Consider the following 27,491-nt stretch of genomic DNA (forward strand, 5'->3'; position numbering starts at 1 on the left):
CTCACCTCCTGCACCGTTACCGGTCACCCCAGTTCCTGTGTGGGGTCTAGTGTCCTCATTGTCAGGGGCGCCAAGAACTCTCTCAGCTTCTCTGGCCGTTGAGGTGTGGTTCCCCATATAGAGTCTCATAATACGCACTAAAAGCCACATTATTGGACCTAGACGCATGTATCACTGTCTTCTCAGCCGTCGTGATTTGGGTGATGGGGGAGCCCCTGTATTCAGGGTGCACCAACCACGCCAGAAGTCTACCCGATCTTTCGCCCTCTTTGTGCAATCTCACTTCGTATTTGCGCACGTCTAAACATCTCAGTCGTTCTAGGGCACTATTGTTTTACCCCTTGTGTTTTCAATTTGTTTATGAGGAGACGTCGCGGTTGTCAATTTGGTGCCCTGGTCGCTTTTCTCTAGTTTGCCAAGTTCCCGGAGGAGCTCTCTGAAAATATTCAGAGATGGCCATCTGTAATAAACTCCTAAAGCATGTACCTTCAAGGAAGTTCGCGCTATATAAAACTTTATAAATAAATAAATAAATAAGGCCAGGTTAAGTCAGCATGTGGGGGTTGCAGTGGGCTCCGCAACTGGGCGGAGGGTCAGCAGGGTTGTGGTCTGACTGAGTACACCTTAGATATTCAGTGTGCGTCACATAGGGGCTCAGGCGGGTAGAACAAACAAACATATCCAATCTAGTGTGCAGGCTATAAAGATGGGAGTAATAAGAGTAGTGTCTCGATTGACCATGTTGTACCCTCCAAATATCTTGCAGGTCCCAATGTTTCCTACAAACTTGAAACCCCATTGTTGTTTTAGAGTCCAATATGCCATGAAGCGGGGGAGTTGACCTATCTTAATCTACATCCGCTACTCAGATAAAGTCGCCCCCTAGAAGGAGATCATTAGTACCTATGGATGAAAGGGGCGTGGATAATGTCCATAGATATTGGAGCTGGTCCTGGTTCAGGGCATAAATGCTTCCCAATGCAATCTCCTTCCCCAGTAACCTGCCTTTCACTAATACATAGCAGCCCTCTGGGTCAATACATGAAAGCTCTACGTCAAAGGGTGTCCTGGATCAGATCCACAGCAATGCACCTCTCAAAAATGCAGAATAAGAGGCAGCAAACTGGCTGCACCATCTGGCTGCACCATCTACGCTGCAAACGGGTACCCTCCTCCGCTGTGAGATGGTTCTCCTGTAGCATCACTATATGTGCCCCCTACGGCTAATGCAGCTATGTATTTTATGTCCTTTGGCCGCTGGTCCCATCCCTCTCACATTCTAGGACAAAAATGTCACGTCATGGTGTAATTGCCTTGCATGCGTCATGGTAAGTACTGGTCCACGAGTCCCCCCAACTCCTCCTCCCATCTCCACCCTCCCTGCCTGTAGCAAGACCCTTTGTGACCCCACAGACAACCGCTAAACACCAAAACAAGTAACTCCCCATCCCAAGGGCAGCTTCACAACTGCTGACCGCTCAAACCTGTAATAGAAACAAAACATTATGAGATGATAGCCACCTCTAGTTTCCTAGTAGGGACAATTTGGTTGGGAGTAGGCTGTAGAGTGTCGTACATGTCCAGCTCATGTCCCACTTGTGATGCCTGCTGGTGAGTGTTCACCCGCCCCAGTCTATTACATGTCCTCTCCGAGTGTTGGCAGTCCAAGCGTTCGCTACTATATACTCATCAGTCCCTTGCTCATAAAGCAGGCTAAGTCTTGCATATCCCCACACCCCAAGGAGGGTCCAGGCCACCTTTGATCAGTTCATCCATCGACCTCAGGGTCCCAACAGGCAGTGCCGCGTTGCTCAGTACTGAACCTCCAGAGTCTGAGTTTACAGATTTATGGTCCGAGGACCCATCCGTGCCCACTCCACTGTTTGTGACGACATGATCTCTGCCACAACCTGCAGCGCCATCATTCTTTCATGTTCCATCTGGGATGAGGTAGTTTTTTTCAGCGAGGACCCTCTAGTCGATCGCCTGAAGCTTTTCCGGGCCAGTCGAATCAGTGCTCCAGAACCAATCAGTGACTGTTGAGGTGGTTTTCCAGCTTTATACACCTCCAACCAGGACCACACAGCTTCTGGGGTATCAAAGAAAGGAGTTTTACCTTCTTTAATTATTCTAAGCTAGGCCGGGAACATTAAGGAGTACTGAATGCCGTCATTTTTGTAGGACTTTCTTTGCTTCTAGGAAAGATGCTCTGTGGGCCAGAACCTTAGCTGTGAAGTCTGGGAAAATTGCTACTTTGCTGTTCTCCATCACCAACATGGTTCGAGTATTTTGAAGGATTATATTTCGGTCCCTACAATGTAGGAGCCTTGCCACCATTGGTCGAGGGGTCGCCCCGGCGCCAAGTGGCGCACTGCCACTCAATGCGCCCTTTCCAGGGAAAAGAACTGTGTAAGACATGGGGTTACCCAAATCGCCAAGGGGGTAGCATGGAACCAAGCGGGCAGGCCAAACTTCGAGGACATGTGAAGCACTCACGCAGTACCCACAGACGACACACCAAGCACACCACAAAAGAGGCCGGACACCAGTTTGAGTTGGAAAATTAAGAAGTTTAGTATCTCCAACCTGCAAAGCAAAAATGCATAACAGTGGTATCATCACACAGCGCCAACTGGCACCAGAGCCAAGTGTATCAAGGGGGGGATTATTTACATGGGAAGTAAGGGCTGAGTCTGTAAGTCCATACCTGAAAATAAAAATGTGACTAAATTAACATTGAGCCTGGGGCCAATATGGCGGGGCCAACTTAGGCTCTCATCCTTAGTGTTACTTACTGTAATTGCAAAATACCATCAGCATGAGTACACACCGTGCACTATAACTCCAGCCCGACCCCTGTAAAGGAAACTTCAGGGCATCACAGTAAATCCCAACATACAGGAACACCTGCAATAAATCAGCATAGGGATATCAAACATCAGGCGGGAAGCATTAATATGCATTGGCATCAGTAACATCAACAACAGGGGGTACCCTTAAACATTTCCTTCCCCGTAATAACTGGGGGACCTCAGGGCAACCCCTACAGCAGGGATCTATATCTTCAAAGAGGGGGAATGATACTCTCCACCCCAATATATTCAATGAGGGCAATCCTGAGTTTATCTGGTGGGGCAGTTAAGTGCAGGAGAGTCAGGACAGTACAATCCTTCTGGAGCCCCAGTTGCAGGTGCCCTCTGCCAGATGGGGCACCTGATAAGGTAACACAGTCCCCGGGGCGGGCACCGACAATGTACCCCGTTGCCCTCTACCCTCCTCACAGTCTAACCAAGGCCCCACTCACCGACTGCTCCTTGGCTCCTTTCTTACGGGGACCTCAGCAGGCGTGGGGCTTCAATGAGGAAGGCCAGGCACCGGCAATGTGCCTCGAGGCCCGGGCTCCGCTGTTCCCCACGGGGCTCCCTCAACTCCGTCCTCCTGACTCCTCTAGGACTCTCACTAGATGCGGGGGAGGGACCGGCACCGATCCTGTGCCTCGACGCTCCCTCTCCCTCTGCAGCTGCTCCGTACGGGTCTTTACCTGGGCCCTTATTCTTCTCAGGGGGCCCGGGGTTTCCAAACGGCCTCAGAGAGGCCGCCGGGGACAAACGCGGGGACCTGGCACGCGCGGGGGAAGCCTACCTGGCTTTCCTCCCACGGGCTCCTGCCGCACAATCAGGGCTCCCTCTTCCCCACGGGAGCCCCGCAGGCACTCTATTCCTCCGGCCGGCTTCGCTTCTTCTGAGGCGGCGGGGCTGGCACCGACAGTGTGCCCCGGCCCCGCCTCTTCCACCGGCCCCTCACTCCGGGGCACAGACCGGCGGGGTGGGCTCCCGCTCCGGTCGCTCCCGCTTTGGGGCTCCCCCTCGACCACGGGGGCCCCGCACCGGCGCTTCTCCCGGGTCCCCCTGCTACCTCACGGGGACCCGGGGCTTTGATTCGTCTTCTCCCGGCCGACAGCCAATCCCTGCGCGGCCTTCCAGGGTCACGGCCGCGCAGGCGAATCCGAGCACGGCGTTGGCGGGGGCGGGCCGATGACGCGGCCGGGACCCCGTCACGTGATGCGGGAGACGGCGGCCTCAGGGCCTAGCGCGGCCCTTCCTTCACTTCGGCGGCCCTCTCCTGGTACCGGGGGCCGCCGCGACGATGCCCACAGCAGTGGGGGGGTCCCTCAAGCGCCGGGCCGCGGCGGTGAGATCGGCGACAACGAGGCGCAGTCCTCCAGCAGAGCCACAGTCTCCTCGGCGGCAGTAAGGGGTAGGCTCCCTTTTTAATTAATTAATTATATGGCGGACAGCGTGCCAAAACGAGGGTAGGCTCCTCCAGCGCGATTCTCCTCAGCAGGATGGCGCTATTCACAGCGCACTGCTCCTCCCTCTGCCCACAACCTCAGCTCCTTCATCAGGCCACGCAGAGGGGGCAGGAAATTAACTCTTCCTCAGCGCTTCGCAATTATAGTGCTTGACAGGCAGGCTTTACAGCACTAGGGGGCCACAACAGTCCCAGGGCCCAGCACTTTCACAGGGCCTCACAGCACCTCAGCCAGTAGCAGTTCTTTTGGGGGCACAATCTTCCCCATGGTGCTTCAAAGGGGCCACAGCTTCCCAAGGGGGGTAGACAGTCCCACTCCTCACCTCCTGGGCGCTTCTTCCTCGCAGCGCTGGCGTAATTACCGGTCCCCACAGTGTCAGGGACCTGGGTAGGGGCCCTCCCTTGTCAGGAGCCCAGGGGACAGCAGAGGGTGGGGGGTTTAGGGGTGCAGGGCCCAGCTCACAGGCCCATGTGGCGGTAGCACCTCGCAGCAGGTCCCCTCTCTTTCTTGTCCATGGCTGACTGACTCTCTGGTGGCACATCCCCCTTACTTATACCCTCCTCCCAGGCAGTGCCAGAACCTTCTAAAATGTTGGCAAAGCTGGCCTAAACTGGCTCAAGGGGAGGGGTTGAGCACCCTGGGCGCCAGGCTCTCCCTCCAAAAGCTAGGGGTAGCTGGGTAATATTATCTAGACCGCTGACCTATGGCAGTTCCGCGGCAAAACCCATGGCCATGGCATCCATTTTAAACATAGGACATTTCAGTCAGGTGCATTTTACAATGGGGGGAATTTACAAGTGCTCACACTATTACATAGCATTACAATTTAACAAGGTGTCTCACACCACTCATGGCCTATACAGGTTTAATCCCATGGGGGAGACATTCCAAATTAGGGGGGCAAAAGCGAAAAATTTTGGGGGAAAAGGCTAAGTCCAACAAACTGCATGACCAATCCCAGAGCCACTACGGTGCGAAGCCCTTCCTCGAGGTAGGACACCATGTCCATACCCTCCTTTGCTTCCAGGACCATCACCGCTCTGATAGTGTTGCAGCGGTTCCGGCCCTCTGCATCTTCGGCTCTCTATTCACTGTTGCCACTCTGGACATCAGTTAATCTATTTTACGAATGTGGTCGCAGGTTACGGTGGTAGATCCTCAATGGCGAGTTCCACATCCTTCACTCTATCCACCATTTTGTAGTGCTCCACTAGTAGCAGGCTCCAACCCGACCGACAATGCCCCTAAATCTTGTTATAGGGTGACCTTTGTGTCTGCTATGGCGACCAGCACCTTATCCTAGTGTGAATGTATCGAAAGTTCAGCAATGCCTTGTTCCTCAGTCTTGGACCCAGTAGTTACCAGTGAGGTTTCTGCCCCCTCCGACTGTATGGTCCCTTGTTTAGCTTTCAGTTTCCCAGTGGTGGCCACGGTATGCGCGATGACACCAGGTGCCAGATAGAATGAGCGCTATTCACATTAGCTCGACATCAGCCTCTTCCAAGGTCTAGTATAGCACTTATTTGATGGGGACAGTAGCGTTACCCTTCTTGGTCTTATTGTAGACCAGGGACGGTGACCTCTGCACTCACTCCCAGCTCCCCAGACAGTGACTGCCGCTCCATAAGGGCCCCAGCTCTCCAGACCCCTACTCCAGAACCACACCTATTCCTTTCCCTTCATTGTGGGGTGGGCTAGTCTGGTCTGAGACCTACCAGGTGATCCCCAATCGATATCCGCCCAAGCAGAGTTTGCTCCGTCATAGAAGAGTTCTTAGGATGCTCAGCTTCACATGTCCCACCGGATCCCCTCGCCTGCCGACAATCTACACCCATACAGAGGTCCCTCAAAGAAAGTAGTTCAGTCGCCTCACCTGGGTGGCCAGGATCAAATGAATTGAATAACTGTTAAAATTGTGGAGAAGTTAAAACATTGAAGGTGTGGGAGTAACACCAAGTGCACAGTGCGCAACTGGATGGGTTCGGTACTCATCATAACTTAGCATTCTCAACAGGCGTGACAAACCTTAGCAGTAGCAGCACCATTAGAATAAACCTAAAAAACTATTATATCAGGTGTGCTCCTCACACACCCCCATTTAACAGGATCAAAACTCGGCCAGGACTAAATCAGTCATCCTCTTCAAGCCAGGCTGGGGTTTTACTAGCAGTCCAGTCCACTGACTCAGTGCCAAGTTCATCCCTACTCGCTCAAAAGAGCGCCAATGACAGGGGAGCAGATCTCTATTTCTCGGACCTTCCCCTCCTGTGTGCCCCATAGCCCATAGACCTCTGTGCTCTTCCTCAGGTTGCAGGTCACTGCAGGCTGGGCCTCTCCGCACTGGTATCTCTTGGGACTTCCACACTTATGTGTGGCATGCTCCCTCAACTCATCTGACCAACCTTGCCAGTCAGTGTGCCCTGCCCATCTCAGTGGAGTGATGTCCCTTTTACCAAACCCAGTATCTGTTGTTCCTCCCATTACTTGTTAGCCTCCATACCGCTGGGTCCAGGCCTCCTTAACGTAGCTGCAGGCAAGTGGCACTCGGGGGAGGGACCCAGTCTTTGTTCCGAAATAGCCTATTCCTTTTTTTTTGGGTGAGGCCGGGCTCCCTTTTCTCTGACGTGAAGTCGAGCTCACTCCCCATCCCTTTGTGCTCCACACGCCGGCCCTTCGTTCACATACACCGTCACAAGCCCCAATGTCAGCCCACACACTTTCACCGTGGCAGCCTTCTCTTGTCAGGAACTGTCACGTGGTGGATAGATACATTGTCTACATCACTAAGTTAGCATGAGCTATGCCGCCATGATATTTTTGCGCACGTTACTACATGGCTTTATTTTTGCAAGACTCGGTTTATGCCTTTCACATGAGAACTGTCTGCTGTGTTCGTATTCTACCTGGTCCTGGAGTTTAGTCTGAACATTGTGAGCAAGGTCGATAAACAATGCCCCTTGTTATTCGGTTCTGGTCAGGCCCTAGCACCTAGACAAAACATACTAATGCAGCTTCTGCTGGAGACTCGTACTTTGATATTATAGGGATCTATGTTTAGGTAACAGTTGGAGAGGGACCTATCCAGGGAGAAGAGCAACACGCACCTACGATGTAGAAATACCATCTATAGTCTAAGGCATGGGGTCTGCTGACAAAGCCCAGAGATCTTCTATTATGCAATAATGCTTCTTCTTACCAAGAGGCACTAAAGTCCTTTCTCCATTGTCTTTATATGATGACAACTCCCTTTATGATGTATAGCCTAGCTGCAATGCTAACTATATTCGTGTTATGCATTTTTCGGCTTGTTGTGGCCAGTATACTATGTATACTGTATGTAAGAGCTCGATAGTTAAAATAAACATTTTAACCATATTCGTGTCTCGGTCAGATCTTATTGTAGACAGGTACTAGAGTGTGAGCGAAAAGGTGTGTCTGTTATGTTATGTTATGTTATAGGTGCTTATATAGCGCGCAGATGCCCCAGCTAAGGGGCATCCCGGCGCTTTAATGAGCAGGAAAACGGCTACTGCAGAAGTGGACATGCGGCTATAACATAACAGAGGGATCAACAGAAGAGGTGGGTTTTGATAGCCTTTCTGAATGGCAAGAGGTCCTGTAGGCCCCGAATCTGGAGTGGCAGGGCGTTCCATAGTTTCGCTGCGAGATAGCGGAAAGAGCGTCCACCCTTTCGCTCGCGATTTATTCGAGGAATCACAACTAGGTGCTGACCTTCTGAGCGTAACGCGCCTGGGGATATAAGGGGTCAGCAAGGGACAGAGCATGGAGGGAGATGCAGAGTGCAAGATTTTAAATGCCAGACAGAGGGTCTTGAATTCAATCCTCTTGTCCACGGGCAGCCAGTGGAGTTTGGTCAAGGTGCTAGAGACCGACTGGGAGCGGGGGAGCCCTGTCAAGGCTCTTGCCGCCGCGTTTTGGACTTGTTGCAGTCTTCCTACCTCTGCCTGGTTAGCTCCCAAAAGTAGGGAGCTCGCATAGTCAAGTCGAGATAGAATGGAGGACTGAACTATGAGCTGGCGAGTAGGGGGATCGAAAAATTTTAGGATCGGCTTCAGGTTCCGAAGGATCCCAAAACAAGTAGCGGCAACCTTTTTAGTGTGGGTAATAAAATTAAGCGACGAGTCTAGCCAGACTCCAAGGTTTTTTACCTCACTCTTGGGTTCAGGAGGGGTTCCGAGCATATCAGGCCACCATTTCACTCCCCAGGCTGAGACATCCTTTCCTACAAGTAAGACCTCAGTCTTGTTGGCATTAAGCTGTAGGTAATTAGATGTCATCCAGTTGGTAACTGCGGACAAGCCAAGTTTAAACTTGGATGCGTTCAGCCCAGAATCTTCACTCAGCACTGCCACTAACTGAGTGTCGTCCGCGTATGAGACTATAGAAAGCTCCCATCGTTTGGCGACCTCAGTCAGTGGCTGGACGTAGAGATTAAATAACGTCGGACTGAGTGCAGATCCTTGGGGTACTCCCTGCTCAATTGCACGTTCCATTGATAGAAACGGTGGGGTAGATACACGGAAGGACCTGCCGGTCAAGAATGCCCTGAACCATTCTAGTCCTTGTCCACAGATTCCTACTGCCTCCAATCGATGCAACAGTACCTCGTGTGAGACCGTGTCAAAGGCAGCGCTGAGATCAAGAAGAATCAGCGCTGCTGTCTGACCGGAGTCCATGATGTTCCGAAGATGTTCTGTTACACCTAGAAGTGCCGTTTCGGTGCTATGTCCCACGCGGCATCCGTACTGGGAGGCGTCGAGGATGGAATTAGCGCAGAGGAATTTTGTTAAGATGCTATTCACGTGGGATTCAGCCACCTTGGCCGGCCAAGGAAGCAGTGATATTGGCCTAACATTTTCGGTTTTGTAGGGTCTAACGTGGCTTTTTTAATTATGGGGGATACCCAAGCCTGCTTCCATCTAGTGGGTATGATGGCAGATCTAAAGGAAGAGTTAATAATTTCACGGAGGGGACGGAGTACAAGTGCGGAGGCTTCTTTAAAATGGGCAGGTTTTAGTGGGTCTGCGGGAGAGCCCGATTTGACTTTCCCACAGAGTCTGAGAAAATTGTCCTGACTTAGTTCGGGAATAGTCGTGAGTTTGTTGGGCGTCCCTCTACTAAGGAGGGTAAGTTCAGGGGTGGCTGGAAAGGACCTATAGATAGTTTGTATTTTATCTATAAAGAAGGAAGCAAGTTTCTCACAATGCAGATAGGAGGCATTAGTTGCTACCGCCACTTTTTTGGCGGAGAGGTCTTTTAGGATTTTGAAGATGGTTTTCAAGGGGTTCTGGCTGGTCTTGATCTCGTTGGTATAGTAGGCGGCTCTAGTCCTACAGATGTTTCTATGGTAGTTCTTTTGTGCCGCCCTGTATTGGCCTTTTAATGCCAGGTCGTATGATTTCCTCCATCTACGTTCAATAAGTTTACAATCCTTCCTAAGGGTAGCGAGCTCCTCGTTGTACCATGGACTGGATTCCTGAGAACGAGCTCTGATCCAGTTGGCTGGGATCAGAGAGTCTAAGGCTTGGGACAACCAGGTGCAGAAGTTTTCATAGCCTAGCTCAGTGTTGCCCTCAACATCAAGGGGGTCCCCTTTCAGAAGGGCGTAGAAATCCTCGAGACGTAGCTTACGCCACGGGCGCTTGAGGACTCGTTGGGCATTGTTCCCACTGGACACCTCATGTATGGGACATGACATAATTACCATCATGTGATCGGACCAGGCAATTGGAATGGGCCCTTCAACCGAGGCCTCAACTAGATTGGTAAAGATAGGGTCCAGGAGATGGCCTGCCCTATGCGTGGGGCACGTGACTAATTGGCGGAGTTGAAATGCTGCAAGGTCGGCTAATAGACTGTTGATTTTGTGATCAGAGGTGAGATCAAAATGGAGGTTTAGATCTCCTAAGATATTAAAATTAGGCGTAACTATTGCCAACGAACCTACTGTTTCTACAAGAGCTTTAATAAAGCTGTTATCTTGATCAGGAGACCCGACAGCGTTAAGTGGGGATTTATCTTAATGCTGTAACGGGCAGATTCGCACCCCTGAATATCTATTTCAGTAAATTGGCATAGGTATTGAGATTTCAGTATAACCGCAATGCCTCCACCTCTGGATTGCCTGTTGAGAATGTAAAACGGTGTTGGATCTAGCCCTGATCTCTTGACTGGGTGAGAGTTTTCTGCTTAATTCAGAGACTCTGTCCATCACCACCCCTTGTTGTTAATTATGTTGAGAATGTAGGCGGAGTATCCTGTTGGAGTGGCCAAATTGATAATAGTGTTCATATCATCTTGAAGCCAGGTTTCTGTAAGAAACAAGATGTCTAAGGAATGTTCCTCAACTAAGTCATGGACTTCCATGTGATGTTTGGCTAGTGATCTAGTGTTGAGATGGGCAATCAACAGTCGTTGTTGTGGATTAGTACTAGCCAATAAGGGGGGTGCGTTAAGTTTAGGACGCATATATCCACAGGTGCATTTAAAAGAGCACCTTCTATACCGGGGGAATGTCTTACGGCATTGCGCAGATGAGTGGTTAAGGCCTAAAAGTGTGTCCCTGGAATAGGTATATCTATCACCTTCCACGCGACCAGGGTCCCTGGCGAAAGGCGACGTACTGGCGCGGACGGGCGCAGACGGGCCTGTCTTATGCGCGTATTCGGCGCTCGCCCGCTGCGCGCTTGACTCGCCATCCCCTTATAGGCCAAGGGCCCGTCTGATTGATGTGTGGTGCACACCGGGAGTCTAATCACTTCCGGTGTGATAGAACAACAACTTCCCTCCACAGCAATCTGCCGAGGCAGCGGTGGACCGGGGAAGCGACAGTGATTAAAAAACAATTATTGCACAAACAGCTTTAAAAAGATAACCGGCAATGATCTCCACTCGCTCTGCCCGCAGCGCGCGTCTCCTACTTTCAATCCACGTTTCTGGAGATTCAGGAGTGTTGTGTTCTAGGGTGTCTAATCATTTGATTCTTCGTGAGCATGTAGGAGAGCGAGTGAGACACTATAGCTAGTCGGTGCTGGGCTCGTGGGCACTAAGGTGGTAGTAAGGCAGAGTCCCTATACACCGAGGTCCCATAATACTGCGCATAGTTCTGTGTATATGCGGAAACCCTGCAACAGAATGTACTCCGGGCCTGCTCCTGGTGTATGCAACGCTTCCATGGGGCCTCCACCTCTCTGCCTGCAAGGTCGCAGCCTCTCCACCCTGTCCCAGTGCACTCTCCACGTAGTTCTAGGGGGGAGGGGTGTGCACCTTGCCCGCCCCTCTGCTTTCCTTGCACTGGGCCTCGATGTCGGCCCGGCTGCCATCACAGCTGCGGCTCTCTCACCTCAGGAGCTTGTGTGGGGTCCGCTCTAGTCTTTGGCCGTGCTACAAATGAGGCCACCGCCTCCTCATTGGCATCGGTGCGGCCTCCCCGTACTCCTCCGGGGTCCTCCAGGGAGTGTCGGCGTCGTCTGTTCGTCTCTCTGTTTCAGGGTCTCTCGTCCGCCACCGGACCTCCGGATCTTCAGCGTGCAGGCCGCAGTCCACTGCTGTCCCCGGGGAGGGCAGTGGGGCAAACAGGGGGTGCTCCTCCCGGTGCTCTCCCCTCAGCTAGTTTCTTTGTCGGGACTCCTTCCTTCGGCGAGTCCAGTCCCGGCTGCAGGCCCCAGTCCGCGCCTCTAGGCCTCTTCCCGGGATGTCCGCCGATGCTGCCCCAGACCTCGTTTCTGTCCACCACCTCAACATAGTGGCTCCCAGCTAGCAGTTGTGTGCTCTGGGGTCACCAGCCTTCACCCAAGCAGACAGATGTGGCAGGATTGTTGTTGGGCCGGAGCAGAGCGGATTGCTCATGCCATCTTTCAAGCCACGGCCACGCTCCCTCTTCACACCCGTAACACCTTTTCACATGGTTACCAACAAAGAAGTGCTGCTTGGCGTCAAGCAAAAGAAGCAGCCCAGAATCCTAAGGAATACTCATTTTGAGGTTGACAAGAAACCACCTTTTCTTATCCTCTTCAACTTTGTACAATTTAAAATTTAGACCACTGGAATCTCCTAGAATATTCGTGGAAGGAGTGTCAGATTCTAATATTTGCTAGAGTAAATCATTACTATCAGAAAGACAATTATTTTGGTCGCAGTTTAGCATTACATCAAATACACATCAAAAGACTAGGCTTGAACAACTTAAATTCTCCCTCGCACCAATAGACACCATACTGGTTTCCTTGATATGTAGTCCATTGATGGGTGAAGATTGCTTAGCTGGTGAAGTACCGGACATCATAATACCACATATATGATGTTGAGCTTTGAGAGATAAAACCTTAGATTTGAGGATACCAAGGATAAACAGGAAAAAGGTTTATGGACTTCCCTTAAGGCACCTGCTTTTGAGAAACACATATGGAAGCTCATGCATATTTTAGGACACACCTTGGATTGACTATCATACTAAAACACTAATGTGTTGGGCAGATGACAATCTGGGTGGGCTATAAGGTTATTTTCTGCAGGAATCACTAAAATCAATTCTCGATTAATCAGGAGGCTACATCATGAGTCACATACTGAGTTCTTAAAAATGTTACACCAGTAAGGATGAAAGAGCATCTTAATAGACACCCCTTTTAATATGAATGCAACTTCGAATACCTCGGGACTGCTAACACAGCATAAAGATTTTCTCACAATATTTTATCATGGCAAGCATGTTCTGGAAACACGTTAGTTGTATCAGTTGCATCAACAATTAAGAGAAAGACTGGTAACGGTTTTTCGTGGACTTGCATGTCCTAAAAAGAGCACATAGTGAGCCACAAGGGTTTGTTATAACTCCTCAGATGAGAATTTGATGTTTATTAAGCAGGAATTAATAAGGAAGGAATAGGAAAGAAAGGCATTAGGCTAAGAGTATGTTTTTTTCAGAAAAGATCCAGCTATTTTACACAGGGGTTATTTAATATGCACAAACATGTTGAAACCCAGTTGCAAAAGGAATTCATTTTCCATTTGTTGACTGGTGTTTTACAACAAATTCTTAGCCACGAGGCAGGGCATTACTAGCTGCCCTAGAACAATGAACGAATAATGCTACTGTCTCGGGACCGAAATCATCTATAAATCATCTGTGTAGAAGACCCCTGTCAATACAGCATCATCAAGCTGTGCAGCCAAGAGCTATTTTGCTTCCAGCTGCAATTTGCTAATGTGTCGCTTGAACTAGAACTTTACTGCCTGAACTAAAGATAATTGAGGATTATACTCCTCGTAACTTAAAAAACCCTGCCTGGGCTTGTAAGACTCTAAAAACGATTGCCCAATTTTCAATACAGCCTTTGCATTGGAGGTATTCGAGAAAGCCAATCACATTCATTTACAGGCTCTCCTGAAATAAAAAGATCGAGCAAGCAACAGATGTATATACGGCACTGCATGAGGTGCGGAACAGCATTTTCTGTGTGGCCACCTAACTCCATGGCATCATAGACACTGTTTTAAGTTCCGATCTTTCATGTGGCAACATAATGAATTCTGGTTGTTGCTGCCATGCTTTGTTAGGTCGAAGCCTACAAGACAGTGCAACTGTCTGGTTTGCTAAAAGCGTCTTGGGGACATGCAGAAAGCTTCCCTGGGAATACATTCTGCCCATTGCTTACCATTGGCTTTGTGGTTTGTAACTCACAGTTGCTTGCTTTCGAATTGCTGGCTAGATTTGTTTTAGGCTGTCCAGCTTGAGTTTGTCGCTTCCGTTGCCCAAACCCGATTTACTGTATTCTTTCCACCAAGACTGGATTTCTGTAAACAGACCTTTAAATCTTGTTCTCATCTTGTCACATTTGCTGTGCTTTCAAAGGCAGAGGTCATATGTCAGGCTCTGTCTTCTAGAAAGATTGGAGTTTACTTTTCTTTCTCTGACTTCAAAGTGAGAGGATTTATGGGACAATCTGGCTATGAGGGCTGTACGTGAGGAACACTGTACCATTTATTTTCTGGTACACAACAAAATTTAAATGTCAATAAGTTAACTGTGAGATATTTCACAATATATCGGATTTAGAAAAGCAGAAAGCAAGCACATTTTTTGGTAATTCTGAACAAATATTTTAACACAATCAAAACAAACATTTCTATACATTATCGTTTCTGCGCTGTACACGTATCAGTAAAACTATGTCTGTGCAAATGTAATGGTCATTTCAATTAAAGATGTGTTGTCTTTAATGGCAGTGCGCTACCACACCATGCATATTCCACTTAACCCCACTCCCCTCTCCTCTGTGCCACTCCACACTACACCTCTCCATCCACACTGTGAGTACTCTACACCACTCCACTCTACGCCTCTCTACTCTATGCCAATGCACTCTTCCCCACACTACTCTACTATGCATCACTGCACGCCACACCACTTTACTGCACTCAATTCCAATGCACTCTACTCTGTACCACTCTACTCTACGCCAGTACACTATGCCAATCCACCCTACGCCACTTTATTCTACTCAGCATTCTAAGCCACTGTACTCTACCGTTCACCACTCCACTCTACTCTGCAACAATCTACTCTAAGCCAATTTACTCAGTGACACTGCACTCTATGCCAATGCACTTTACATCACTTTATTCACAACCAATGCATTCTGCGCCCCTGCACTCCACTCCAATGCCCTCTATGCTAGACTACTATACACCACTGCACTCAACTGTGCACCACTCTACTCTACTGCACTCTACACAAATGCCCTCTGCCCCACTACACTACATCGCTCCACTCTACGCCAATCCACTCTAATCTAATCTACTCTGCACTCTACGCTGCGGCACTCCACGCTACTCTATTCTATGCCACTGTATTCAATGTTAATGCACTCTATGCCACCCTCCGCCAACTGAACTGCACGCCACTGAACTCTACGCCACTCTACTCCTCACCACTCTACGCAACTGGACTGTATTCTGCACCACCCAGCGAAACTCTACTGCACTCTACGCCAATACACTCTATGACACTAATCTCATCAATACACTCTATGCCACTCTAATCTACTGTGGGCCACTGCACTCTTATGACACCGCACTCTATGCCATTTCACTCTACACTGCACCACTCTACTCTATGCCAGTGCACTCCAACCCCCCTCTACTACGCACCACTCCAGTCTAGGCCACTCCACTCTGCAACACTGCACTCTACTCCGCATCACTCCCTTCTACCTTGCTCCACTCCACTCTCTGCCACTTCACTACCCCTTATCCTGCACTACTCCACGCCATTTCACTATACTCAGAAACAATCTACTCTACGCCACTGCACGCTACACCACTCTATTCTATTCTACTCTGCACCACTCTACTCTGCGCTACTGCATTCTACGACACTAAACTCAACATCCCTCTACTCTGTACGACTGCATGCTATGCCACTCTATTCTACTTTTCACCACTGTACTCTATCCCACTGCTCTGTGCACCACTCAAGTCTACGCCAATGCACTCTACACCACTACACTCTGCATCACTTCATGGCAATCTAATCTAGACTGCACTACTGCAAAACACACCACTGCATTCTACGCCACTATACTCTATGCCAGTGCACCCTACGCCTTTCTACTCTGCACCACTTCACTCCACCCTGAACCACTCCACTCTACCCCATTTCACTCTACTCTAAAACAATCTACTTTACTCTGTATCACTCTACGCCAATGCACTCTGCACCACTTTACTCAAAACCAATGCACCCTACCCCAGTGCACTCTACTCTGGACCACTGTACTTTATACCACACCACTCTAGGCAACTCTACAACACTGCACTATACAATTTTCCACTCAATGAAACTCTATTCCATTAAACTCTTCTCTATGCCACCCTACTCTACTCCACTCCACTCTGCCATTCTACAACACTCTACGCTAACCTACTCTACTCATGCCACTCCACTCTGCTCCATAGCACCCCTCAACACGTTGCAAACCCATTCTATGACACTCTACGCCACTTAACTCTACACCCTTATATTCTACAACAATGTACTCCCTATTTCACTTTACGACACTCCACGCCATTCATTTCTACCACACCTTAGGCCTGATTTAGATCTCAGTGAACGGGTTTCTCCGTCACAACGGTGACAGATATTCTATCCCCGGAAATATAAATCTCATAAGATATAATTGGATTTATATTTCGGGCGGTAGGAAATGCGTCACGGTGTGACAGAGTAACCTGTCCGCCGAGATCTAACTCAGGCCCTAACCTTTAGCCATGCTTAACAGCAGCCACGCTGGTGCGCAACATGGTTAAAATGCCTATGCAAGAGATAGTGGCTTTTTCGATGTAAGACCGATTGGATTTGCCAAGGCTTGTTTTAAATTAACTAAAACTGAAACACCTGATAGCAATGAATTGCAGGTTTACAGCCCAGGATTTGGCACATTGCTCTTAATGACCGGAATTGAGGTGTCACCGTAATAGGTGCTCTTTGACACTATGCGAAGCAGCATTTTAGTACAGTGGTTCCAGGAAGTTGCAGGAATTTTAGAGGTAGATGGAACATGGCAAGCATCCCTGCTCTATGATTGAAAGGTATAAATGAAAATCGGGTGTGGGGAGGGGTGCTACACTCTAATTACAGGCTGGTTAGTAGTCAATTAACATGTGCTGTACAACAGGATTCATGGCTTTCCCTATTGCTCTTGAATGTCTGTACAGCCCCGGCATTAGATGCTTTGAGAAGCTGGTGTATCATTTTACGATTATGCGTTCTACCCAAAAAAATATGGCCAGTCTGATCAGAATGCCACTGCTTCGGTTTTCCTCAGATTCACAGCCCTCTTACGCCCTGAGGAGTTTTTAGGCCGAGCCTAGGAAGCGCGCATGCGCTGTCTGCAAGACCTATTGTTATCTCCTCTATCGGCTTTTGGCATGCCCATGAATTATCATTTGTTTGGTGTTGTGCCATTTAAAAATGCTGGGTTTTTATTGGTGCTTTGGGCCTGGTTCTACCACCTTTGCGTGCTTGGGTCAGGCCCAGGCGACTTTACTCATTGTTGGCTAAGGCTTGCGTTGGCCACCCCAATACGTCCGTGGTTCCTCCTGGCCGTTTTGATCTGCCTTTTTATTTTGTAGGCTATAAACGTCGTTTTAGGCTTTCAGGCCGTTTCAAAGAGCAATGCTCTGCACCTGCAAAGTGGCAATTTCGGTCCGGTAGCTGTTGAGCTATGCCAATAGCTCTAACTCAAAAGAATGCAAGACCTATTGCATTTTTAATGCATGTTATTATAGTTTGCCGCACTGTGCCTTGACCCGTGTGTGATGCTCTTGTGAGTAAAGGGGCTACTGTTTTGATTGGACTTGCTTTTACTTGTCTGAGCAATCATGCCTGGCTCTGGTAGAATAGTCCTATGAGGAGTTATGGCTGACGGTTCTGAAGCAAAAAATGCCAAAGGCTGTAGGAGGCTGACCAAATGCCCACTTAAAGTAAGTACAATAAACAGGGCATTCTCCTTGATAGGCACAAGAACTATACACGTTAACCCTTAACAATAAGTAGTCATCTACTGTGCTACCAGCTCACATTTTATCTTTTGCTGTGTTTTTTCAGTGCCCTCTCCCATAAAGATTTGATACTTGTTGGAAATTGTAATTAAACAGGATGACAGAAAAAATGCATTGTACCTGATCCAAAAATGACTTCACTAGTGTGTCTCTGTGTAGAACATCTTGAAAGATATTCCTGTAAAGAAAATGAAAGAACATTTTAGGGTGTTCACCTGTAAGGCTTGGACATAACTTCTGTTCACCTTCAAGATTGTGAGTTACAACTACATGTATTCAGCAAGACCGCACATGTTCATTTGTGTCCCAAATATTACAACAGACAAATAAAAAACTCGGAGCAAGGAGATCACTAAAATCATATTTTACGTTTGATGTGTCAAAAGGTTAAGACATTGAATCTCACTTTGGAGGTCAATAGCATGTTGGGCATGAGTATTTTAGAAAAAAGTAATGGACATTAATATATAGGTTTAGTAAGTTTATAGAACATTGGACAATAGGAAGGAATATGCTACTTACCAGTATGCATCTGTTCTTGGCATGTAGGGCTGCTGACATTTATATCTATGCATAGATCGCCGCCTAGTGTTGGGTCCGGATGATTGCACATTGTTGTCCTGGAAGAGTCTTCGAAGTATCACGAGATAGGTGGCTCCTCCCTTGGACTACAGTGCGCATGGGCATCCTCTCCATCTTCAGATTGTTTTTCGCCATTGTGGTAGAGATGGAGTGTAATACAGTAAGTGATGACCATGCCTGAGAATGATTCTGAGTGCTACAGCTGCGACAGGCACCGGGGAGGAGGGCGGGCGATATAAATGTCAGCAGCCCTACATGCCAAGAACAGATGCATACTGGTAAGTAGCATATTCCGTTCGAGGCATGTGGGCTGCTGAATTTATATCTATGCATAGAATAAATAGCAGTATCCTCCTTAGCGGCGGTTGCCCGTGCCAGCTGCTGCAGTCTGAAAAAGAGTTCTGAGAACAGCCTGACCTACAGCAGCTTGCTGTTTGGAGTGTACATCCACGCAGTAGTGTTTGGTGAATGTGTGTATGGTGGTCCATGTGGCTGCTCTACATATATTCTCTAGAGGAATGTTACCTAGGAAAGCCATGGATGCCCCTAACTTGCGTGTGGAATGCGCTCTTGGGGGAATTGTTAATGTGCGTTTTGCTTTTTGATAACAGATTTGTATGCGCTTAACGATCCATCTGGCTATACCTGACTTTGAAATGGGGTTGCCTTTGTGTTGTGGAGAGAAGGCACCAAACAGTTGCTTAGTCTTCCTGAAATCCTTTGTCCTGTCTATGTAATACAGGAGAGCTCTTTTGACATCTAGCGTGTGCAGTGCTCTGTCTGCTACCGAGTCTGGATTTGGGAAGAAAACGGGCAGTTCTATGGTTTGGTTAATGTGGAACTGCGACACCACCTTAGGCATGAATTTCGGGTTGGTACGTAGCACCACCCGATTAGCATGAATTTGTATGAAAGGCTCTTGAATAGTTAGGGCTTGAAGCTCACTAACTCTCCGTAGCGATGTTATTGCCACTAGAAAAGCCACTTTCCATGTTAGAAACTGTATCTCACAAGAGTGAAGAGGTTCAAAGGGTGGTCCCATTAGTCTGGTGAGAACTATGTTCAGATTCCAGACAGGTGAAGGAGGGTGTCTGGGAGGAATCACTCTTTTGAGTCCTTACATAAAAGCTTTAATGGCTGGCACTTTAAAAAGAGAAAGATGCTGTCTGTTTTGAAGATAAGCTGCCATTGCGGCCAAATGTATCCTAATGGAACTATATGCCAGATTGCATCTGTGTAGGTGCAACAAATAACATATAATGTGTTGCGTGGATGCATCCAGCGGATTTATGTCATTAGTAGAACAGTAAATGACAAATCGCTTCCATTTGGCCGCGTGGCATACCCTGGTTGTAGGTCTTCTTGCCTCCTTGATGATGTCCATACAGTCCCGGGGCAGGTTGAGGTAGCCAAACTCTATGACCTCAGGAGCCATAGCGCAAGGTTTAACTGTTGCGGATCTGGGTGCTGAATGTCTCCACGGTGAGGAGACTGGGCTTGAGTTGCAGCCGTTGGTGAGGCACCACTGAAAGTTCTAGGAACGTGGTGTACCACGCTTGCCGTGCCCACGTTGGAGCAACTAGGATGAGCGTCATGGAGTGCTGCCGCAGTTTGCGTGCCACCAGCAGTATGAGCGGTGCTGGAGGAAAAGCGTATGCAAATCTGCCAGACCAGTTCATCCCTATTGCATTGCCCTGAGACTGCGGGTGTGGGAACCTGGTGGCGAAGGTTTGGCATTTTGCGTTTTCCTTTGTGGCGTATAGGTCTATCTCTGGATGACCCCACTGCTGGAAATATGGTTGGAGCACTGAGGGGTGTATCTCCCACTCGTGCATCTGGTGGCTGTGCATGCTGAGCAGGTCCGCTATCTGGTTGTCTTTGCCTGGGAGATGTTCTCTTTGCCTGGGAGATGTTCCGCCATGAGGAACATGTTCCTTTGAATGGCCCACTTCCACATGCTCTGAGCTAGATGAGACAATTGTGGAGAGTGCGTGCCTCCCTGTTTCTGGATGTAATACATGGCAGTCATGTTGTCCGTCCGGATCAGCACGACTTTGTTGCACAGATGCAGCCTGAAGGCCTTCATTGCCATGAAAATCGCCATGAGCTCCAACAGGTTGATGTGCATATTTTGCTGCTGCGCTGTCCACAGTCCCTGCACTGTATAATGGAGGACATGCGCTCCCCAACCCTGGAGAGATGCGTCCGTTGCCAGCACTATCTGTGGTACAGGCTCTTGGAACGGTCGTCCCCTGCAAAGGTTTTGTGTGTTCCACCAATGCAGAGAGTTGTATGCACGACCGGTCACCAACACTAGGTCTTTTAGATGCCCTTGAGCCTGGTTCCACTGTCGTGCCAGGCACTCCTGAAGCGGACGCATGTGTAGCTTTGCGTGAGGGACTATAAAGATGCAGGAGGCCATCATACCTATCAGCAGCATGAATACCTGCGCTGGGAGCGAGTGTTGTGGCCTGAACTTCTGAATGAGCAATTGCATGCTATTGACTCTGGCTGCGGTTGGGTGCGCTGTCGCTGTTAGAGTGTTGATCGTCGCACCCAGGTACTGTCGCACATGTGCGAGTTGAAGGTGTGATTTTGGGTAATTCAGCGAAAATCCTAGACTATGTAGGAGGTGAATTGTGCGGGACATGTGGCTGGCACATTGCTGGGCTGACTTTGCTTGAACAAGCCAGTCGTCCAGATAAGGATAGACGTGGATGTGTTGTCTCCGAAGGTGCGCCGCCACTGTTGCTAAGCACTTGGTGAACACCCTGGGGGCAGTAGTGACCCCGAAAGGCAGGACCTTGAACTGGTTATGCTGGTTGTTTATGGTGAACCTGAGATATTTCCTGTGTCCTGGGTGAACGGGAATGTGGAAATATGCGTCTTTCAGGTCTAGGGTTGCTAGGAAGTCTCCCTGACTGAGCAATGGTAGAACTTGTTGTAAAGTCAGCATGTGAAAATGTTCTGACAAGATGTACTGGTTCAGGAGTCTGAGGTCTAGAATGGGCCTGAGAGACCCGTCCTTTTTTGGGATTAAGAAGTACAGTGAGTACACCCCTGTACCCTGCTGATTTAAAGGCACGAGTTCTATGGCCCCTTTTTGCAGATGACTTCTTGCTACAATAAGTGCATGTGCTCTGCGGTCATAGGACGGTGCCTTGGGGGTATGTTGGGTGGAGTGGAGGTTAGTTCTAGACAATAGCCGTGTTGTATAAGGTCTCTCACCCACCTGTCTGTGGTTATGCCTTCCCAGACTGGCAGGAACTGCTGGAGTCTTCCCCCGACTGGTGTTATGTGGTCGGGGGGCAGTGACAAGACGTCACTGTTTATTGGTGGCGGAGGATCTGGCATTATTATTTCCGCGTCCTCTGCCTTTGGTGCTGTTCCCACGATAGCCACCCCTATTATTCTTGTTATAGGTGTTCTGCGAGCCCCCTTTGTTGTATTGGGCTTGCTGTGATGCTTGACCTCTGGAGGCTCCCCTGTTACCGGAGCGACGAAAGGAACTGCCCCTGAACTGTTGTGACTGCAGAGCCCCCATGGATTTTGCTGTCTCAGTGTATTTTTTAATTTTCTCAAGGGTTGTGTCCACATCAGGGCCAAAGAGAAATTCAGGGTTAACCGGCTGGTTGAGTAAAGTAGTTTGTATCTCCGGCTTAAAACCAGAGATGCGTAGCCAAGCATGCCTTCTAAGCATCACACTTGTGTTTATGGCCCTAGCTGCCGTGTCTGCTGCATCTAGCGCACACTTGATGGACGCATTGGAAATTAATTTCCCCTCCTGTATCAGCATTTCTGCTCCCTCCTTATAAGCCTCAGGCAGGTGTTGCAGTAGCTGCTCTAACGTGTTGTAGTGTGCCCTATCATATCTGGCTAATAGGGCTTGTGTGTTGGAGATCCTCCAAATATTTGCTGCTTGAGCCGCTACTCGCTTGCCAGATGCTTCAAAGATCTTGGATCCTTTGTCCGGAGGGGGAGCATCACCACTGGTTTGAGAGTTTGCCCTTTTACGAGCATTAGCCACTACGAGGGAGTCCAACAGGAGCTGGCCTTTGATGTACGTAGGGTCCACAGGTGCAGGCTGGTACTTCTTTTCAATCCTCAGGTTTACAACCCGTGCCCTTGTGGTCTCCTTGAAGATGTCAGTAGCGTGTTTAAGGACACCCTTCAGCATAGGCAATGTTTTTACTGATCTTTCCGAAGTTAAGAAAGTATCAAACAAAAAGTCCTCCTCTACTGGGTCATCATGCATGTCCACATCATGGTTTTTGGCTGCCCTTTCAATTAAAGCGTTAAACGCAGCAGTATCTTCAGTAGGCGAGGTTTTGATGGTATAGGACTGAGCGTCAGGCGTGGTCTGTAGCTCACCAGGGTCAACAGGGTCAGTCCATGTTTGCTGTTCATCCTGATCTGTGTCAGCAGGATAATTGAACTCATCTTCATTGTATCCCTCCCCTATATCCTCATAGGTGCGTGTGGTTGAATAGGAATAGTCTTCTTCATAGGACTCCACAGGCTCAGAAAGAACAGGTGAGGTTGCCGAGTCTCTTTCTTTTCAGAGGGATCTTGTATGACTCCAAAGGAGTTTCTGGAGCTATTTTCCGTTTGTAAATGGTGAGCCTACCAGTATTCGAGTCGATGAACAGTTTTGACTGATTGTCATAGGAGGGTGCTTGGAACATTACATCCTCCTCGGTGGACTGAGTCCTTGAAACTACCGACACTTTCTTGGTAGTGTCGGTGCCCTTTTGTAGCTCGAAGGTTTTTGGCCGAGCGGTCGGGGGCAGTCCATATTTAATAGGTTGTGGAAGCAGTGGAGACGAACCAACCTTCTTTGAGAGTGTTGCAGTCTTCGATCCGACCAACTTTGTAGGATCCCTGGGCTGCTTGCGGTCTTGCGTCGTTTCGAGCTGTCGGTGCGCAACAGGGACGCCTTTTTGTTTCGACGCGACGTGCTCTTTCGTGTCGTTTGCTCTTTTCGACTCGAAGGCCTTGCTGGATATTGGCGCCGAGACTGGAAGTTTTGGATCGACAGTCTTCCTAGCCTTGAGTCCTTTGCCAGTGTCGCCAGCTTTGGGCGTGGACGTCGACAGCGTCAGCGTGACGTTCTTGACGGCAGAGACAGGCTTCGGCGTCCCGTGTTTCGGGTCGACGCCCCCTTGTGACCCCGAAGGGTTAATGACACTTTTAGATTGGGTTGGAGCCTACGAATCCGAAGCTGTCGATCCGAGGACTTGCTTCAGCAGTTTCGGTTTCGATACAGTTGCTGTCGGTTTCGGTTTCGATTTTGCCGCTGAAAGTGGCTGATTGATTGATGGCTCTGTAGAAGTATTCTTAGCCGGGCCTGGACGCGGGGCTATAGAATGCGGGTAAAGATCTTGGCTAAGGCCTTCCGGCGATGCCGCGACCTGAGCCTCAGAGAGTGTAGTGTCAGTATCGGGCCCCGCGATTGCAGATGGGCCTTGCTCATCGCTTGAGTCGTCATCGACGGCTCCGATGGCTTCTGCGTCGTCTCCTACCTCGACGATGTCTTCTTCATGGACGTAGTCTTGTTCTTCGGCCACACCATATTGTGAGTCGTGCTCCGATGCAGGGTCAGACTGCTGGTCTGGATCCTATTGATCGGCGCCCTCGATGACGTCTGCCTCGAAGATATCTTCTGGTTCTGGCGCTGTTTGCTGGGCCGACTGCCTCGCGGCGCGTCGAAGCCGAAGTGTTTTCTTCAACCGGAACTTGGAACAGGCCATGCAGCTGGCTTCGTCGTGGTCCGGGGATAGGCACTTATTGCACACCGGGTGCACATCGATGTGAGGGTATTTGGAGTTGCAGACGGGGCATCTCTTGAACGGGCTCCGTTCCAACGTCGACGCTCGTCGGGGCCTAGCTGTCGAAAGGCAATACGGCCTTCGACGTCCTGTTCGAAGAACTGGATGAAGTACCGGGCACCGAACGAGAGACAATACCGACGCCTCGAAGGCCTTTTGGCCTCGCGAAAAGTATTTTAAGTATATTCCGAACTTGAGTCGAGAAGGTACATCCAAACCCAATGACGGAAAAAAACAATCTGAAGATGGAGAGGATACCCATGCGCACTGTAGTCCAAGGGAGGAGCCACCAATCTCGTGAAACTTCGAAGACTCTTCTAGGACAACAATGTGCAATCATCCGGACCCAACACGAGGCGGCGATCTATGCATAGATATAAATTCAGCAGCCCACATGCCTCAAACAAACCCGTTACGAGGCTTAAATGATGGCAGGCTTTGGAAGGTCATCAGACAATGCATTTCCCTCGTTTAAACCCATAACTTTGGGCCTCCGTCAGCAGGCTTTTGAAAAGCAAACACACAAAGCTTTCAGTGATGTTACAGTCTCTTGGATACATCATCAGCTGTCACTCTAACAAAAACATGTTACCCTTTCAAACTTCTAAAGACTTTTTGAAATAAACGACCTATGATCCTAAAACAACTTATTTGAACCTAAACACCATTCTTATGATAGTCGTCAAGAAGAACAAGTTACTTACATTCGGTTATGGTCTTTATGGTGGATACTCTAACGCAGACAATATTCAGCAGGGATCACACTAGATCTGGACATTTTCTCACTAGTGCTCCTGTGACATTCGTCCTCATTCCACCCCAGAAGTGACGTATCAGAGCCATGCACGAAATACTGCTGAATGTACGCAACATTTGAAAGGTGTGCTGACAAGGCTGGTTATTTGAAGTAAAAAACAAGAACACGGGCACAGTCCTACATATCTCTGGTAAGTCAAAACCCACAATTTGGGCGAATCTGCAGGACGATTCCACCACAGGCTTAGTGTCAATGTCCATCATTAGGTGAGCCATACATTTAGTGTCAATGGGCCATCATGCACAGTCTCCAACCGATCCTTTCGCTCTACCCGCCAAGGTCAAGCGTGAGTGGGGAATCATCCAAAAGGCCCTTGGCAAGGATGTCTGTAATCATGACATCCAAGGTTGGGAATTGGAATTAGAAAAGTACTCTAAGCTAGAAAAGGATACGCGAGTCCCAGAGTAAAATGTAAGCTATTGTTAATTAGGGTGTGAAAAATGCTGAATCACCCATGCCCATCGATCTTGCAAGGTCTACAAGAGGGAGACTCTTATGAGTACGTGTAGAGGTGTGCGACCAGTCGAATGACTCCCCCCACAACTAATTCATCCCGGATTGCTTGGACAGAATGTTCCCTATTCTTTCCAGGAAGGCCAATGACGGCAGAGAGGGGTGTTAGAGGAGGGAAGGGGTGCCTGGGTGCATATATATTCACTATAGATCAAGGTTTTGCATACAAGATGGTGACATCTCTGCCTAGAAAGGTCTTGTTGATTTGTACGATTTGGGAGGGGGGATGGATTTAAGCACTATGGCTAATCTCCATAACCTCAATCTGAGCAAAGGTGTGATGCGTGCTGCCCACATTATTAACATCTCAGCTGAGCCTCTGTGCTCCATGGTCAATAGCTTGTAGTATTAGCCAGCAGCGAAGGGGCTCTGGCCTGCACTTTGCTATAAAGAATCTGCTGCTACCCATATACATACTAGGAAGGTCTCTGAGAAACACAAGAGGTAGATCCAAAGCACTAGGGCCTTCAGACACACACTGTGTTTTCGAGGCTTCTTGTGATGCAATCCATGTAAGCATCTGACAAGCCTGGGATCCTCTCAGAGGCAAGATAATAATACAATGCTACCACAGGCATTGTTTGTATAGTGCTACACAAGCCTTATAGACCTCTCCCCTTCCTTTTAAAGGAGTCTTCTTATCTGCACCTTTCATTTAAGACAGTGTTGGCATTTTAACCGCATGCGTGCTTTACAGATTCCCCTCCTGTGCTGAGAATCTGTAAAGCCCTTTATTCATGACGAGCTGGGCTCATCATGAGCGTGCGAGGAGGCTACCTCATGACGAGCCCAGCTCGTCATGAGCGTCGAAGGGGTTAAAGACTATTAAAAAAATGTAATCCCAAATTTGCAAAAATGAAACGTAGGACTTCAATCGATTGCATATGAGAAAAATAATGTATCCTGTTTTAGGATTAAAATCTGGCAGCCAGTCTAGCTCTCTTGAATGTCTTACTTCTATAGGGTGAGGACCTGTCTACTAATTACACTGGCTGCTCGTAAACTGAGCATAATGTCCGCTGCTGATCGGACAATGGACAACATTGGTCCGTAAGACAGCATTGCTCCACTTTCAACAGTGAGCCAGTTCAAGTATTTCATGCTATATGTCGATTTGTAGATCGCACCAATCACCTGTGATGGTATCCCAGCGCTTTAGCAGGTGAGGGTGCGTGTGGTCCCCTGTAAGCTTATACAGCAGTCATGTTTGGCCTGGCCTTGAACTTATATAGACCGTCACCTAGTGCCAGCGTACTGCCCAGAAGGCTGACCTGACTGACTGGAGAGACAGACAGCGTGTGAGGGCCTGTGTATGTGACAAAGATCAAGAGAAGGCAGCCAGTCAGAGAGTGCATTAAACACTCTGTGTGTCTCTCTGCAGCCACGAATTTTACTTCTGTGTACTGGTGGGTGAAGGCTGGTGCCTGTGCAGGGTAGTCTGAAAGTTAATGGTTCCTTTAATACAAGTTTCCAGTAGCTGAGAAAGAATTTGCTAATAAATGTTGTATGGGTTCCTTTTCGGTCTCTTATTCATGTTTTTAGGTTTGATCTGTAATGGTTCTTTCACCATTCATAAAGCACATATTATAGTCCACCCTTAGCCTAAGAGGCTTTGGTTCAGCCTCTTTCAGATAAGAGTTTTTTTTAATATCCAAAATCTTCAGCCATTGGCTTGAGATATTGTCAATCACATTTTTGATCTACCCCCAAAAGTATTTTTAGTCTCACCTTCTTTTAATTGTTTTTTTTGGGTGTACCCTACCACTTTCAGTTGAATGAACAAGGGACTATTTTAAAACTGAAAGGTACACACTGTCATTACATATTACATTTTTAGGTCTCGCCCTGGAATAAG

General features: G+C 48.7%; 1 protein-coding gene across 3 annotated transcripts in view; it reads right to left on the reverse strand.

Annotated features, from left to right (window-relative positions):
* Window positions 1-27,491, reverse strand: part of C9orf72 (C9orf72-SMCR8 complex subunit) — a 338,230-nt gene that overhangs the window by 24,883 nt on the left and 285,856 nt on the right. For all 3 annotated transcript variants that reach the window (XM_078676720.1, XM_078676718.1, XM_078676719.1), the window contains exon 8: window positions 18,017-18,074. In XM_078676720.1, the coding sequence (XP_078532846.1) occupies window positions 18,017-18,074 (58 nt within the window). The remainder of the gene's footprint in view (window positions 1-18,016; window positions 18,075-27,491) is intronic.

The sequence above is a fragment of the Lissotriton helveticus genome, chromosome 2_1 (assembly GCF_964261635.1).
Source record: "Lissotriton helveticus chromosome 2_1, aLisHel1.1, whole genome shotgun sequence".
Taxonomy (NCBI): Eukaryota; Metazoa; Chordata; class Amphibia; order Caudata; family Salamandridae; genus Lissotriton; species Lissotriton helveticus.